The sequence below is a fragment of the Pagrus major genome, chromosome 22 (genome assembly GCF_040436345.1).
Source record: "Pagrus major chromosome 22, Pma_NU_1.0".
Lineage (NCBI taxonomy): Eukaryota > Metazoa > Chordata > Actinopteri > Spariformes > Sparidae > Pagrus > Pagrus major.
In genome coordinates, this window is record NC_133236.1 from 7,430,564 (window position 1) to 7,448,656 (window position 18,093).

The 18,093-nt window shown below is 39.6% G+C and overlaps 1 protein-coding gene across 1 annotated transcript in view; it reads left to right on the plus strand.

Moving 5' to 3' along the window:
- cnih3 (cornichon family AMPA receptor auxiliary protein 3) overlaps window positions 1-14,463 on the plus strand; it is an 84,529-nt gene extending 70,066 nt beyond the window's left edge. The window contains exons 4-7 of the mRNA XM_073493327.1: window positions 6,007-6,119; window positions 7,656-7,658; window positions 13,598-13,741; window positions 14,436-14,463. Coding sequence (XP_073349428.1) covers window positions 6,007-6,119; window positions 7,656-7,658; window positions 13,598-13,741; window positions 14,436-14,463 — 288 coding nt within the window. The remainder of the gene's footprint in view (window positions 1-6,006; window positions 6,120-7,655; window positions 7,659-13,597; window positions 13,742-14,435) is intronic.
- The last annotated feature ends 3,630 nt before the right edge of the window (window positions 14,464-18,093 follow it).

Sequence of the window (18,093 nt, forward strand, 5' to 3'; positions counted from 1 at the left end):
CTTGATGGGTGCACACAGCCTCTCTGTGATGGAAGTTGTTGCCGTCTGTGCATGGCACAACAACAAGAAAACTCCTGCAATTAAACAATTCTGGCTTGCCCGTGGACCCAGCATGTGCCTTTCAAATGTTCCTATATCTCCACAGTTGTGCCAACAGCGTGAAGCTGCTCGTTGATGATTGTCTTCTGCATGTGTGACCAGAATTGTTAATTAGCAGCTGCTCAAACAGATCTGTAGTCTTTCTTCAACGCAATCACCAGAATAAATGTTGGCTGTCTACTTTTCTGCAAGCTAATTTAAATTGTTTTATGTTGCAGCTTTTTGTTTCTTTAGATTTGTTTTTTAGTTCCGTGTTGTGACAGTGTTTTGCTTATGCTCTGGTTAGGTTAAGGCAGAGAAAGCACTTGGTTAGAGTTAGGAAAAGACCATGTTTCGGCTCAAAATACCTGGTCAAGAATATCAGTTTTTTGCTGCCACAAACTCGGCTGGATTTTTTTCCTTAAAAATATCCTTTTGTGTTATACTTGCAAATGAAACGGAAGCTGGTGGCTGAGTTGCAAGAGGCTGGGAGGCAGTGGAGCTGGAGCTTAGAGTAATGCAAGCTGTAGGACTAGCGAAGAGAGGCAAACATTAGACTCAGAAGGATCAAAAGGTAAATTAACAAGAGAAGTCGCTAGGCGCAACACTACTGTGAGGCCATCAATACCACGGCATGAAGCGGAAACCATCTGGCAGCCAGTGAGGAGAAGTCCAGGGCTTTTGAGCTGGTGCTGAGTAGATGGGCTGCAGGTGTGTGAGCAGCAGGAGCTCCAGCCAATCAGGGAAGCCACACCCAGCCTCTGCAAGACAACTCGGACCCTATCCAAAACACAGCACACTGAGAAAATACTACAAAGAGTCCATAATCATGACAAAAGTACCATTTTACTCTGAAAACTGTCCTGCCTTTTGGAGGGGGGGACAATATTGATATTGTTTCACTTCCAATCACTCAACACAGCACTGTGCTCCAGCTCTGCTGCCTTTAACAATTCACTATCATAGTGGATTTCACACATTTTTTTTTCTTTAGCATCCGTCTATTTTTGCCAGAGCAGCTTATGTCTGTGAAGTTAACGTTTTACTTATAATTATTGGCAATTTATTTGAAATTAATATGTCATTGTCTTCTCTTTACATACGTATTGTAAAAACTAGTTTTTCTTGGTATGTATGTCACTTCGCAGACAGATGAAGTGACACGGGAGACTGATTGCTATGTTTTCCTTTTCATGCCAAGATATAAGTTACATGTGGACGCTCTTCTGGAATGCAAGTGGGCATCTGAACAGTAATGTAGACGTGACAGTAATACGCTTCAAACTTCAAAGTGGTGGCATGCAGTGGACATCATTTTCAAAATAACATTGCTAAAAGGAACCCAGAGTCAGTATTGATCACAGTACAAAGGAATCGACTTGGTTTTGTGTTGACTGTCCAGGCGGTTCTGTGGCGTGTTTACTTACCTTGCTTTTGTCCACAGTGCAGGCTGCAGAGCTGGGCTGCAGTGGGAACTCCTCACTGCTCCTGGAATGATCAGAGTGCGTCAGTATGGGCCTGAGTGTTTGCAGACAGAGCAGGAAGAGCCTTTTATCCCCCAAATCCAACTTCTTCACTTTATATAGCTATATTGGAGCTGGGATTTTAAAAGTTTCGTGGACATCGTTAAGCGATGACATGCCAGTCGAAACCATGCACATAACAGAAGACCAGCATGCAAATCTTCATGCATGCTATCATGTTGAACATGTACTTATTTTCCTTTCTTCAACAAGGTCACTTGGGGACACAAGGATGTTTTTGTCCCGCTTTCGTGTTCACATCAGATTCTCATGTTGATGTCAGTAAAGTTTTATGTACTTCTAAGCGTTGCATGGTCGCTGGAATGACGTACATGCTTTTACTTTCATCTGAGTGCTGTCAGCTAACATGCATTAGGGGTTTGAGCAAGATGGGACAAAAAAGGGAGAACGTAAAGCTCAGTGTGACTATTTGTTTTTTAATGAGCTTTTTGTCCGTGTGGGGAGGGGGGGAATGTGTGCGTATGTGTGTGTGTGTGTTCTAGTCCATGTACTGCATACGTGCTGCATTGGTGTGTGTATGTACGTGTGCACAGCTTCCCTGCTGTATGTGTGAAACAAATGGATATATTTAGGTTTTGTCTTAGCAGCAGTTTTCTCGTCTCCAGCTGTTGAAAAGCGATTCAGTGAAAATGTGTTTTTCTGTTATTAGGAGGCATGTGGCCGTGTGAATAATGCATCCCGAACACTGCTTTGTTATGGCAGCGTATACCGTAACGTTCAAGGCCGGGCGGTTCAGAACGGCACCATAATGCATCACCCTGTACGCTGTTAAATATACATGAGTGGTGAAGTGGCTTTCTTTGTGAATAACATTAACTACAGCAGTAAAAAGCCGCTGCAGATTTCAGTAGACTTAGACATTTGGGTTATTCAGGTGATCACGGGGATTTGCATGGCAAGCACATTCACCCACCCATGGAGGGCAGCAAGCAGGCTTCACTGGTCGCGTGCCAACTCTCATGGAAGCCAACGATCGTACATGTGTTCAGTGATGATCTGCAGCGCTGTCTGCTTTTAGCAGCCAGCAGCGCCTGGTGCTTGGGTATGGAAAGCAACAAGAAACTTCATCATCATTTTGACATAGAAAGCTTTTCTTTTTTAATTAGGTCTTTTTCCTAAATGTAAAATAAATAATTTGTCATTTAAGTTGAATTTGTTGTGACATAGTGTGTATTTAACAGCTATTTTAACATTGTCATTATAATTACAACTTGTAAGTGATTTTTTTTTTTTAATTGAATCATTCTGACATATTATAGAGTTTTGGTGAACATGTTCAAATTGCCCATTTATTGTACACATCCAGCAGGTATAGAGCAACATTAGCATTCATTTGGAGTTATTCTTCTGTCTACCTGAAAAGGTTAAGCTAAATGTGTCTGTTGTTTGGTGCTGATTAGGCTGTTAGCTGTTCATTATGAAAAAGCTCTGTTACGGCAACTGTTGTCTGCTGCTGTTGGATATGATTTGGATGAGAGCAGTGAGACCAAGTCCAGCTAAAAGACACTAAAATGTTTTGTAGAGCTGAGATGAACTGCAGCTGGGTGAAAATTCTCTTTTGGTTTGTCATCAAGACTGACCCTGTTCACAATACACAGTCATTTGACTGAAAGCTGTAGTAATGTAGAAAACACAGCTTGTCATTATACAGAAAACACAACACAAAAGAAAATAGAATTAGAGGAATAACTGCACACACAGCCTCTCTTTGCCTTTGACTTCTGATGAAGCTGAGCTTTTTGTAGATGGCACTTTTTTCCTCTGCTCTGATATGAGTGCTATATCTCACTGATTCCTCTGATTCAGACACAGAACCAATTTTGGCTTGAAACACACTTTTTTTTCAATTTCATAAAGAAGTTTTTACAGGAGCAGATGACAGTGTTGCACGTCCTTTTGGAGACAGATTTTATAGCTACAGTTGGACTCAGATTCTCACACTGATATCTACTTCCTCATTTCTTTTTCAGTTATTCTCTAAAGAGCAATGTGCTGCTGATAGAAATACAAAGCCAAATAATTTATTTTTTAACAAATGTAAAAGCTTCATTAAATAATCATAATATGCAACATATTTCTACATCAAAATGTCTACAAGCAACTACTTGTAATTTATACATTTTGATGATGAAGTTATGTACTCCTTACCCGAGTGTTTCCTACAATGTGCTAACTCAGAGAAACATTGTTCAGGGTAACGATGCATTTCACATTGGCTATTATCAATGGCGTCATATCGTTGAGAGAACCCTAGTGACAAGACATAAATCACATACTGTGCATTTAAGATGAACGTCTGTAATACAGTGGAGGTGTGTTACCCAGTCCAATAAACGACTTAACCCAGGCAGGGAATAAGAATAAGCAGTGAATCATAAATCGCTCCTATAAAAGGTAAACAAGTGTTTTACAAACTATAGCATTTTGAGCGATGATACGCAGGAGACCATTATGCTTTTCTCAGTGTAAATCCATCATCTAGATGTCTTTTACCTCCCTTTCTTCTTCTTTAGAAGTGTAGTTACATAGTGATGAGGCCTTGAAATGCTGGTTCTGCATCTATTTCTCCATGACCTTTAAGAAATGAAAGGGAATTAAAGCAGCACACATCTTAAGCAAAGGCACGCACACATATATAAAACATACATAAGCACATCAGCTGTTTTGGCACCTTGTCATAAAATGTAATCTCATATCCAGACACTGAAATCAAGAATATGCAGCCTGTTGTGAGTTATTCCTTCAGAACCAGATTATACAACATTAATCCTGGTCATCACTCGCATGTGAGTGACTCACTTATTTTGAATAGAATAATAATGACATGGGATTTAAAACTGCACTAATTCATATTCTAACAATGGATCATATGGTTATGTCCAATGACACTGCTAGAGACATATCCACAAAGAATTATCACCTCACCACAGTTTTATGGGCCTTTCACCATCTTTCAGTCCGTGTTTTAGTTTTGTGTACCGCAGCTTTTATTGTTTTGGTTCTTTTTCACTGCTCTAGTCAACCTTGATTACAGCAGCAACAGGAAACTTCACCAAAAAAAGGCTCTGATAAAACCACTGTTCACTACACCAAAGAGCAGATTAAGTTAGCAACTAGCTGGCGAACATAAGGGAGCCACTAAAGAGCCAGCTGCTTCTTTTACAATGTAAACTTAATGGAAAAAGTATTTTCGGGCCAGTGTGCATCACATGACGTTGTTATTATGGTTTGGCAACTATGTCTAATTGGCTTCAAGCCTAATGCTGTTCTGGGGGGCCTGGTCGATGCAGAAAAAGCTGTGGCGTCCAAACCCAAAGGTGTATTCATTTCACCAATTTGTGTAGCTGTGTGACCGAGTATCAGATAAGAGCACGCCACAGTCTGGGCAAGTGTAACGGCTGAGCAGCTCTTTGTCACTGTATCATTTTGGATAATCCTCCACCAGAACTTCATTTTCTTAACACTTTTTGAAAGAGAAAAGTTGAAATCACAGTCAATGATGAATGCAGAAAACACAAGAAGTTGTTTAAGTAAGGAGAACATGCTTTTGGCTACATTCATTCTCTTCAAAGTGTATTTCAGTTGGCTGTGTATCTAAGCCTACTTTTGTAACATGTTGTGCAGCCTAGCTTTAAATTACCCAAATGGACTGCAAGTGTATGAAATCCCAACTTTCTGTTATGGATCATTATAAAACTGTTCCAATATAAGCTCCTTTTAACTTCCCTCAACTTTTTTATTTGGGAGAACAAAAGCGGGCCTTGTTGCTTAAGGGGGAGATGGGACTGGTGGAGGATCGGTGCCGAGGACTCTCACACATATTCTCACCCTTGCGGTTTGCCAGGCGGTTGTCTTGCTTCCTGCATTCGGCGGGCCGAGCCCTCCAGTTATTATGATAATGATGGAGCCCTGCCATCAGTGTGTGCTGCCCATTGTGAAGCTAAGCTCTCCATAATCTAGATGGGGGCATTTAGCCATTTGGAATGCTCGCAGATAGACAGATCTGCGGCGGCTAAATATAGGCTAGGCTAAGGATTTGAATGCTAATGATGATACCTGAGGTGTTTTCTTACACCTGTGGGCATTAAAATGATAATGTGGCATCTGCTACCCAACTGCCCTTTGGTTAAATATAGTGGGTTCATTCATGCAGCTCTTATATAAGAACAAATGTCATTCAAGCTCTATTTGCATGTAGTAATCATCAGCAATGCAGTAAAGGAGTAGAGTAAGAAAGAGAGGAACTCAAGTGCTGGTGCCTGACTCTCTGCTTCTTGGCATTAAAGCTCCATCAGTGATTTAACTGTGGATAATCGATCGCCCTTTGCTCAGCCTCTCTTCTCTGACTCACCCTCCTCTTCCTCCTGCTTCTGTCTCTCTCCAGTTGGTGCTACCAGAATACTCCATCCATGGGCTCTTCTGTATCATGTTCCTGTGTGCCCAGGAGTGGCTGACTGTGGGCCTCAACATCCCCCTGCTCTTCTACAACACTTGGAGGTGACTATCCAATCAATGTGTGTGCATGTGTGCGCGTGGGTGTGTGTGTGCGTGTGTGTGTGTGATCCTGGACTGAAGATAACAATAGGGCTTATGATAAACCGCCTTTTTGCCAAGTGGCTGTGTGTTCCAAGGAATTATGTCCGTATTGAACAATTCTGAAGCATGCTATTTACATTCAGTGCCGGTGTTCAGTGCCAATGCACAGGAAATAGTGTGCCTCCATGTAATGTAGCAAGGTAGTAGCAGTGTGAAGGACCGGGTGGTGGAGCGCTGTGAAGCGAATCTTGCTTTTATGCTGGAGATCAGAGTTTGCATCTTGTCCTGCAACTAATGTTCATCATTAACCTAACACAATCTTTCCATAACCTTAACAGAGTCATGTAGTTGACTAACCTTAACCTTTATGTATATGCCATGAAGGGTCATTGCCTCTTGGACTTTTCATAACCATGCCATGATTGCAATGCATTTTTTTGTCTAGGAATTAAGAATTGTAAGACAGTGTTTCGCTGAATGGTCCAATGTTGACTTCCTTGTCTTTCGATTGGGTTTCATGGATAGTACAAGTTTTTCTAGCATGTTCTCAAACCCAACAAGTCAAATACAGCAGCCTGGTCAGTTGCCCTACTTTTCTAATTCTGATGTAGTACTTTATCTGCTAGTGTCATTCCTGGAAGCCCCCCTCTGCTGAAGTAGTATAAAGCACAGGAGAGGTTTGTGTCAGGGGGTGCTTGGATGGGCATTCTGGGGTTTTTAGATTATGTTGCATAATTAAGTTAATTTAACGTAAATTATGTTGGGTAAGTGATGTGACTGACTGACTTTTAACACAAAGTGGAATATTTTCCGAAACTTTACCAAGTAGTTTTGTTGTCTAAACCAAGAGGTTGTTGTGCCTAAACCAAACCAAACCTTGTTATTTGACAACGGTCACAGTAATGTGTAATAACACTCCAAAACTCGTAAAATGTCAGAATATGTGAAATGTTTGTCAGCAATCTTTATTTTCAAATTCTAACCCGACGTTGCAAGTAGTTTTTGTGCATAACTTGACCGCAGTGCTCTTTACATGCAACACTGACACTCGAGGGAGAGGTAGAGCGTCATAGTTTCAAGCTTAAGGCCACTGACCAAGCTGCTGTATTTGATAAATTGGGACTGAGAATGTGAGAACACTGTTCTGCTGCTGTAAATAATCTCTGTTGTGACAAATGTGTCTTAATGCACAGTGCGTGTCTGTTTGAGGAACAGTTGTCAAAAACTACAACGCCCAGCTGTTTTAGGTAATTACTGTGCTTTTACTCCACAAATGGAACCTTGTATTTGTGACACTTTAGTAAAGATATTGTCTTTAGTAGGAACAAATGGGTTTGGGGCTGACAGCCACAGACAAGGTAGGGAAGTGTGGAAAAAAGTATTGTTTATTTCGGTCTTATAATGGGATTTGATGGCAATATGAAAAAAAGCCTTCTCATTTAAGCTTAGTTAGATTAGATTAGTTTATGGACTTGCATTTATAATTTGAATTAAGAGCAGGTTTAGAAAGACCATCAGTGAATATTCTCAACACATCCCCATTTAAAAACAACTGCATATGACAATATTGTGCATTATGTTGTATTTATGACATTGTTCATGTTAAAAAGTATCTTCACTAAGTTGGAGTTGGGCTGAATCTTCCCCCATCGGCACAGTTTAGTATCTTCCTTGACAACATAAGTAAATATGTAGAATCTCATGGAGGTTACTCCACTTTTCAGAATCAGAATCAGAATCAGAATCAGAATTCCTTTATTTGTCCCGCAATGGGGAAATTTCTTTGTCACAGCAGCCAAAGGACAGTTATTACAATAAACAATAATAAAAAAGTAAAAAATAAACAATATAATAAGAAGATAAGAAATAGAGTTGACTCGTATATACATAATATTTACAATATGAACACTGTTTTCTACCTCGTCTGTGGATCTCGGCCCCGAGCCTGTTGTTTCCCACTGACGGCAGACTCACAAATATATAGTTTGTTTTGTTGAAGTCTAAATAATTTACTAAAACAGCTGTTCAGTCTAGTTTTCAGCAAACATTACTCAAACAAGAGGAACTAGTACATTTGCTGGGGAACTCTTCTAACACACATTTGGTTCACTAATGAACAGTTATAGCAGTAGAACTGTGTTTGTTGGACTGAGTCAAAATAATCTACACTGGTGTGTGTTCATGGCAATAAACGAACATGTCACCTAGTGCAACAGTGTGGAACAATGGAGCTCTATGGAACAGAGAAATAAGTGTAATAAATGAATAGTTCAAAGCAAGTATATCAGTCTCGAGCCTCTGAAAAATAGGTCACCAGTCAGAGATCTTCAGATTTCCTTACGCTGCTCCTTCTTTGTGTGTTTCTGTCTTTGTTGTTGTTCTTCCCGCCGGTGCAGGTTAGACGTAGACTGCTGGCAGCCTGATTGGTTTAAGCTCATGTGCTCAGTTGGTGAAAGTGAGAGGAGAGGAGAGGAGAGGAGAGGAGAGGAGAGGAGAGGAGAGGAGAGGAGAGGAGAGGAGAGGAGGAAAAACATCTTGCTGTCTCATTAATTGGAGACTGTGCCAGATGCCCACCGGCTACAGATGCTGCTTCCTGCACAGCTGAGAGATGAGAAGACAAGGAAAGGAAGAGATAGAGGGTGAGACAGAGATGGAGGAGGGTGGAAAATGAAGGAGAAAGTAGCAGGAGGCAGGACGGTGAGGCAAGAGAAAAAGCCAATGAGTGATAGGAGAGAGATCTAATATTGACAAGGTGATTCAGAGGAGAGGGAGGGAGGGAGGGAGACATTGATGGTGAGCTATTTAAACACATACTTCATGGATACATACAGTATGTGATCAGAGCAATATACATGGATTGGTGTGTGTGTATATGTGTGTGAATGGATGTGTTACATCCATGGCCGGGAGGCTGCATTAAGACCACATTGACAACTTTGCTAGCAGCCTCAGCAGTTTGTCAATATAACTTGTATTGAAGGATGTCTTGTATCCAGGAACACCAGTACTTTCCAATTAAGGACTCTCTTAAAGGCTGACAATGTTACGGAAAAGACTGTTGTGGAGAGAGACCATTTTGTGAAATGATAAGATCCTTTTTGTTACAAGAAACACAAGTCTCGCCCAAGTCTTGCTGACAGTTTCTCCAAAGTCAGCTTTCCAACTCAAGTTCACATTTCCACAGTCGTCCTCCCTCAGCAACTCACAGATTTCAGAGTCAGACTTCTCCTTTGGCAAAACTTGTGTTTCTGGTTAAACAAGACGATCTTACTCTTAAACAACAAAGGGCTATCTAAGTAGGAGTCATTTCCGTAATGTTGTCAGACACTTCAAATAGCCTGTCAGTGACCAAAACAAGCACTTTTAGTGGAGTTGCCCCAAAGGATTACATTGCAGCTTTTACAGCCGTGTCGCAGCTGCCAGCTGAGGTGATCTACTGGACCAATCCAAAAATTTTGGTAATGAATCATTTACACAACAAAACATGTAAGTTTAGAGCCCTAGAAAAAAACTGAATTCCCTTTTAAGTTATAGTCGAGTTATAGTTTGAGCTCTCGACCTTTGTGTGGTGCTTGAAGTATTTGAAAAATTAACTTTGGATATGTCTTTCCAGAAACTTTGTGCCGGTTACTCTGGAAAGTTCACTGCTTTCATAGCAAACATTTGTTCATTACAAAGTAGTTCCACTAAAAAGTTCAGATTAAGGTCTGATCATTGTTCAGTAGAGTTGAAATGCCATTACTGTGCATTTTGCTGTTCTAATAACAACAGGAAGCTAATGATTTTGGTTTTGACCTCTGAATCGGCTGAATCACCAACACTGTCCGAGGTGCATTAGCAGTGGCTGTGACACGCTGTTCGTGGAGGAAATAAAGCTAAAAGCCTTAGCGCCAGTTTGCTGCAATTTACATCAAAATCCATCCTTTGTCTGAGTCATATCTCAGTCAACTCTGAACACAAAGACATGATACACATATTTTTTACAGTTACATATTACCCAAAGATATCATTACTCCTGCTTATAAATCATAAAAAAGACAGCACTTATAACTCCAAACCTTGCCTAAGAATCATCTTTTTTTTTTGGTTTTCTTCAGTATCAAAGTAATTCAGTAATAGTTGTGTGTTCGTCCTTCATTAATGCAAACAGGAACTACTAACAGCTAATTTGGCATACATTCAATGGTGCCAGTTTGCCAAAATGAAAACAAATACAGAGCAAAGCATAACTCACTGAGTCCAAGGCGACATTATACTTCATTTTTAAATCCCCCAAAGCACACAGATTATGGGAACATAGTCGATGTCTCAGTTTGAGTTTAAGTGGGGGCCTACAATGTCTGACTGGTTCAGAGTAACTGGGACATTATTTCAGGAAAGACGTGTTGCTGCTGAATGTGATTTATCAAAAATTAATTAGGCCTATTTACCTACAGTGGCATTATGAATGTCAAGGGATGGATATCTCAACCTTATTACATGAAATCAAAAACATCTGCATTAAGAGATACAGTATGTGTGTTTATTTGGGTGACCTGACCCTTTAATTAGATGGTAGTGGAGATTGTCAGGCAAACATGGGAAAAGTACAGGGGTGTAACCGTAGATGTTGGAGTCAGAGTACATGGTGGAGTATGTACAGCTGTGTCAGGATGCCTCTACTTAAGGGACAGGTTCACTGTGTTTTAAGTCTGCTTCGCTTGCTGTAATCATTCCTGCTGTTTATACAGGAAATTATATCCACTATAACTGATCGGGGACAGTTTTCATCCCGTGTATAAATGTATTCCACATTTTGTGCCTGTCTGATGTAAAAGTAAGGCTTCATCTCTCTAGGTTTGTGAAATAATGAGGGTGTCTTGCAAAGTTACAGCATTTTTAGTAGAAATGTCCCTCTTAGGAGGAAAACTGTGGATTTTGTCCCAATCTCTTTCATTGGAAACACGTTAGAACAGGTTCTTGAATGGCTACATCAACTGTGTACTGTTTCAATGTACACATGGGCATACGCGTGTGTATGTTCCTGGCGTCAGTAGAGAAACCTTAAGGTCTGTGAGGATATAAGTAGCTGGTCCATTCATGGTGCATTGTTTATTAAGAAATAAAAATATAAGTTTATGCCAGACAGAAAGCTCTCACAATATGTGAATGTGGGGGCGAAGAGGGAAATTCCATGAAGTGCTGGCCATGTAGTGCTGTACTTTCTTAGACTGATTTGGTTGCCAGCTGAATCCTTTTCAAAGTCTGCGTGTGTGCGTTTGGTGTGCGTGCGTGTGTGTGTGTGAGCATAGTGTGAGGGATTTCTCAACACTGAGCATCTTCATATGTCTATGACGTACGGTAAAGCAGGAAGTGTTTGTCAAGTGGCTGATACCTTTGCTCAGGGGAATTGTGGATTAATCATGTGAACAGTTCTTTTTCTATTATTATTGACATTTTATCAGCCAATTGTGTGTAGTAGCTTGTTAACTGTCAGTTGTTAACTTTGTTTACCTCATCATCAGTCATATGTGCATGTATCTTTTGTAGAAATACATGGCAGTTATATTCAGTTACTCATTACAAAACCCTCCTGTCGGACTCAAAATACATCGAGATGCATTTTCAACTTGCATTACTGAAGATTTCATACATGCATGAGTCATCTATTAACGGAAGTGAATTAGTGAATGTACATTGTAATTAATTCATGACAGCCAAATGTATGAACATTCCACAGTCATGAACAGCCGACATACATGAATTAACATACAGTATGGACGTGGATAAACCATCTGTCAACATGTGTTAAGACTGAACAGACCACATGCATATCGATGGCAGCTTCTTGCTTGGACTGCATTACCCATCATACTCTCAAAAAACATAATTTGACTGTTTAAATGAGTGAAACTCTCTGCGATGGGCTCAAATGAGTGAAAAGTAACCAGCAGTATCCATCTGAATGCAACTTGTCTGTTACATGAATGTACAGTTAACCATTGTTACAGAATTCTGTTCATTTGTATCAGCTCTGGGGTTAAAGACAAAGTCCCCCCTGTAAAAAGTAATGAGGCAGTTGTGTATCAGAACATAAACAGCCCTCTCTCAAAACACCAGGCAGCAGGGGAGATTCCCTCTTCATGTTTCCTCATGGTGGCTTTCCTTGAGTACTCATTTTTAGTATGACATATTTTCTGTTTCATAAATCTAACAGCCCCGCTGAAATAAGTCTCACTGGGATGTAAAAGCTCCAGGAAACATCTTACAATTCCCCAAACCCGTCCTGCTATTAATCAGCGGCAGGTTTTGTGTTTTGGTGACATTGCACATCTTCATTCCACACAGCTTCAAGAGAGAGAGAGCTGCTTATGTTTACAAATATTGATTATGCTAAAAGCTGAGCAAAAACACATGCAGATTCTATTACAGGGGGGATTTTCTCCTCAGCGTTTAAATCAGTCAGCGGCTGATAAAGGGTCTTAATTTTAAATGGGGGAAAATGCTTCATTGAAAATTAATTCCAAAGTTTTATTGATAAAATGTTTGGATGATTTTTATGTACAGCAGTTTAGTTGTATTCACTTCCTGTACTGAGCTGACTGGATTTAGAAACTTAGAATGAACCCCAGCCTTGATACCTTCAAAGCTGCATAACTGACCTGGGTGAAAATATATTTGAATACCCATTCAAATATTCAATCATACTTTTGTTTATCTTGAGTGGAACTGATATTTTGTACCACAAGATAATTCACACAAATTGCTCGATTGAATCATTGCTAAGCCCTTCTCTCTTCACATACACCTGTCAAGTTTTCTATTTTAGCATAGCACACAGCAATTCAAAGTGATAACAGTAGTAGATGTACCCCTAAAAACGTTAGAAATGCATGTCGGCTACAGTCACAGCTGTCACTAGCAGACGACTAGCATTCTGGCTCCCAAGTACTACTACACAGTGTATCAGTCCCAGGCAGATCTTTTTTTTAAGTGAGAGGCACAAAATAAAATACTTCACTAATGACATGCTACTTGGCTATGAAAGTAATGGTAGTGTACTAAAGAAGATAGTAAGCTTGTTAGCATGCTAACAGTTTCAACTATAGGAGATCCACTGCTCAATCCATTTCTTATAGGCACCCTGCTTCAAAATGTGGAGAAATCCAAAGCTTGACACACGTTTCGTGCCTAGTTATGTAAGCTAAACTATGGACAACCACTGTTCAGGGAAGGGCTTTAGCAAATGGTCAATCTCCACAAACATATTCAACTACTATTTCGCCCACGTCTGCTGCATGATAGTGTCCACCTAACTCATCATGCCATTTTTTCCATACTATTTCCTTCCCCATTTCCTCCCATCATCTCCCCTGCCTTCCTCCCTCCTTCCTTTCCCCTCCCCCCGGGGTCTGGAACGGGTCAACTACCCGCGATGTGGTCTTTGCCCTCTGTGGTAGGTACTTCCATTCTCCAACGGACACTAAGGAGCTGCTCTACGACCCAGCATCCGTGATGAACGGTGACACACTCAAGTTCTGCCTGAAGGAGGCCTGGTGCAAGCTGTCCTTTTTTGTCCTCTCCTTCTTCTACTATCTTTACTGGTGAGCACTTGACAGGCGGTGTGGGGGGATAATTGGATTACATGTAAAGAGATTACATTAATCTGATTACAACAGCTAAAGTAAAAACATTGCAACTGAACTGAAGCTACTTAAAAACATATTAAATATGCCCATTTTTTGAAAGGAAATGGTAAATAAGTAAAAGCTGGAAACTGTGAAAATGAACACTCACATCATGTGTTTGATTCCAACCCTCTTGCCATCATGCGGTTATTTAACTTGGTTTGATTCCCCAGCTCTGAAGCAATGCGAGTGCAAATCACTGAATAAAGTAACCATTTCTCTGGCAATCACATGCAAGTTCTGTGACATAGTGTAGATCTGCCAGGTTAGTTAAGCTTCCTGTAAGGCCCACTACTGCTAATGCATGTGATGTTGAGAGAATTTGATTCTTTACTTCATTGACAAGGACAACAAGAATGCTCAGGTGGACAGCGAAAGGATTAAAACGCTATGCGTTGGTTAAATGTTCAATATTTTGTGTTCTATACATAATCCTGTAAGTTATGATATTTTTTAAATTGCCTGTGCAATGTTTACAAGTTGCCTCACAAATGTTTTTGCTAAAATGTTTGACTGTTACATGATAATAATGCACACTGTTCCTGTCCATGTCTAATAATGTTATTAACGACTGCGGATTCTTGTTCCATGTGTCATGTGGGTGCTGCAGTGTGTGGAACCTGGAAATATCCCTCTAATAGGTCTTATCAATGGAACACTTAAAGGTACAATCCTTATATATATTTTTTTACCTTTCGTGCTTTTATAGTAAATTGAGACAGAATAGCATTATTCTTTTGGAAATTTTACCCCAGTGATCTTCCATATAGGCACCACAGTTCTCTTGATCTTGATCTATATAACATTTACTATTAATTTGCCATTGAGGACTGTTGTGGCTATAGGGATATTTAGCTTTAAACTAGCTTGAGATTTCTTTGGAGCCATGTCAGCTGCAGATTGTAGCTTTTTGATGACTGAGCTCCAAGATTAATATTTTTCTTTTAACATTTTTGATGATTATTCCATAACACAAAAGGATTGCAACTTTAACATGGAGTTGTTCTTGTATGTGTGTGATAATGCTGTGACTAAACATTGTACAGATGCTTTATTATCCAATTGTTGTACAGAAATGATGTGATGTTGATGTGTCTTTTTATAGGTTCTTTGCTAATTATGATGTTTATATGTTTATCACAGCAATATCGCACAGGTAGAAAAGCAACATCATGGGTAATACGTCGAGTGATGTTCTTATTCTGGTTTTCATAAAGAGTAGTATCTCTACAGTTAACCTGAAATTACATCCTAAACATAACATAATGCTTGGAGATGAGGTACTGCTTCTTGTTAATTCTTATATTTTCAAAGATACACTGAATTGTTAGAAAAATGTGTGAAAAACCTGACCTCATTCTCTTAGCGAAAGCACCTTTTTCCTACAGCTAAGCTATTATGATTTGATATTATCATGTATTAAGATAAGGAAGATTGATTTTCAACACATAAATACATGGATTGAAAAACTTCTGAAACAAGTACACAAGACACAGATTAAAAACTTAGTAATTTTCAGGTTATAAGACTAAAGATTTCTTTTCCACTGACAACATCTGTTAGATATTACAAATACTATAGACAATGAGAATACAGTATTCTCCCTCCTGGCATGGTAGAGTGGTAAAAACTATGGTAAAAAGGAAAGAAAAAGAGCTTGTGTTTTATGCCTATACGTATCTCATCCATTTTCATGCCTACATCAATCAGTAGAAGTGTGTTGTAGGTTCAGTGAAAAAGAACCTTGTTATTTAAAGGGCCATGCTGGTGGTTCTTAGGTCATTAATAAATAAAATGTGTACTTTACATATTTTAGCTCATAAGTGATGTAAAGTATACATGTTTCTAGATAATGCACTAAAATATATTTTACAAACAGATTGGTGTGACTTAATCTTGATCTCTTTCAGAAAACACCATGCAGGTTGCAGCTTTATTAAGGGTGCAGTTTTATATTAAGATTTGGGGCCCAGTAGTCGTGTACCTTCAGCACGATTGAGTGGGCCTCACTGGACACTGAACACTGAGTGTCTGTGGTAGTAAACCAAGCATTCATCATGAACTTATATCATCTTGCTTCTCCATTCCACTCCATCCCACCCTGCTCTAGCTCATGTGGACTCATCTGCTGTTTTAGAGACCCCTGGCAGCAGCAGCAGCAGCCGCAGCAGCAGTGAGGTACTTCGCTACGAAGCAGGGTAATGATTGATTCACTTTCAGTTCCATCAAGTTCAAGAGGACGGGTTTCTTAAAATTCGACTGCCAGCCTGTTCCCAGTAGATTGCCAGTCCAGTTTAGCTAAGTACTAGACTAAAAATGTTTGTGTTTGGCCTCTGTTACCTCCCAAGATACGCAGAGGATGTTTGTGAACAATCTTTTATAAACTGATTGCATCTCTTTTATCATCCGCCACTGCATGAGGAATTTCTGATGAAAATATGAAAATTATACAGTAATGACAATCATTACTGCTGAAAATGTGTCACCTGACGCAATAGTTCATGTGTCTTGTAACCACCCACACCCAGTGAAATATTCAACCCAAATACTTTTTCCAAACTGTCAATGATATGATTTATGCACTAAATCAGTGGAGTACTCTTTTAATATTTCTAAAACTGTCCATTAGAGTAACGTTCTGGTTCAAGTGTGACCTGTTGACTTTTTGTTTCTTTTCTAAATGAGTCAATTTAGATAAATGAAGTGGGGGTTTATTTACAGTCTGTGTGACTCACCTGCAGTGACCAGTCGCGCTGGTCCCTAAGTTGATTTGGTTCTAGACATGTGGCCATATAATCAGATCTCAGCAATTACTCTGATTCTTATTTCAGATACACCAGGGGTCCGTAACAATAAAAGGAAAGAAAGAGAAATAAAACAAACAAGATAAACTTCCTTCCTACAAATACATGAACCTTTCTTAAATGTCTTCTACATAAGGTTCTTATAATCAGTGTGTAGGCCTAACCATGGCGATGGTCAGTATAAACAGTGAGCCAATATTAAATGAGTTTATACTGTATATATATATATGTATATATATATATATATATATATATATATATATATATATATATATATATATATATATATATATATATATATATATATGTATATATATATATATACATATACATATACATATATATAGATATATATATATATATATATATATATATATATATATATATATATATATATATATATATACCAGTGTATAGAACTGATGGAATTGGAAGTGATACAATCTGAAACCTGCTTCATGAAGCCTGTTTCTGTTTTCTTACCCTGTGGTACCGACCCTTCTTCGTCACTGCTCCCCAAAACCCAAACACACTCCAGTATTGCTTGCCTGCATCTGTGACCTAAAGATCCTTCACGCCCTCACAATAAATCTTACTGCCCTCACACACACACACACACACACACACACACCCCATGATGTATGCACACAATGAAATTGTGCATGCCCTCACAGACACACAGATGAACACACGGCTCCACCTGAGCGCTCACCTCCACATCTGTGTGACAGGTGATTTAAAATCCTTTTTGGTTGCTCAGTGAAGCTTATCTGTTGCAGATGATCCAGTGGAATTACTCTATAACTCTTGATTTTGTCCAGCGGGGCACAGCAGGAGGACAGAGGCACGGGTTCAAAGGGCACTGAGCACGCCTCGGCTAAATATATTTCTCATATAAATTCACCTTTTTGACACATTTTTGTGTACTAAGTAAATTCGAATTCTAAGTAAAGAAGACACCAGTGCACAATGTATTATATTTTGTTTCAATATAAAAACTAAGAGAGAACCTCCTTGTTAGTCTTCACAGGTCCTACCTGCCCGTCAGTCCCTGGTGAACTCTGTGCTGTCTCAGCCTCCTCAGCTGTAGCTCCTCTGACACTGGCTGATAATGAAGCCCTGTCTGACAAATGGAAGTTCCCCCTCAGAACGTGACTTTTGACCTTTACCTTCCAACTTCTTCCCTTTCTCCTCCTCAATTCGTTCCTGTCACAGGGCTGCTATGTGAAATGTGATGTACTTCAGTGACTAATACATTTCCCTTCCAAGATACATGTTGGCTGCCTGTCTTTTCTCAGCTCGGTTTAACCCCTGTGGTTCCCTCTATATGTTGTTGTTTGCTGCTACCTGTGTGCTATCTTGCTGTACATTTACGGGTCTAACCTTTGTATTGTATTAGTTGTCCTTCCCATCCTCCCGGGCATGAAAATCTGGCCTTTCTATTTGCTCACAAACATACACACA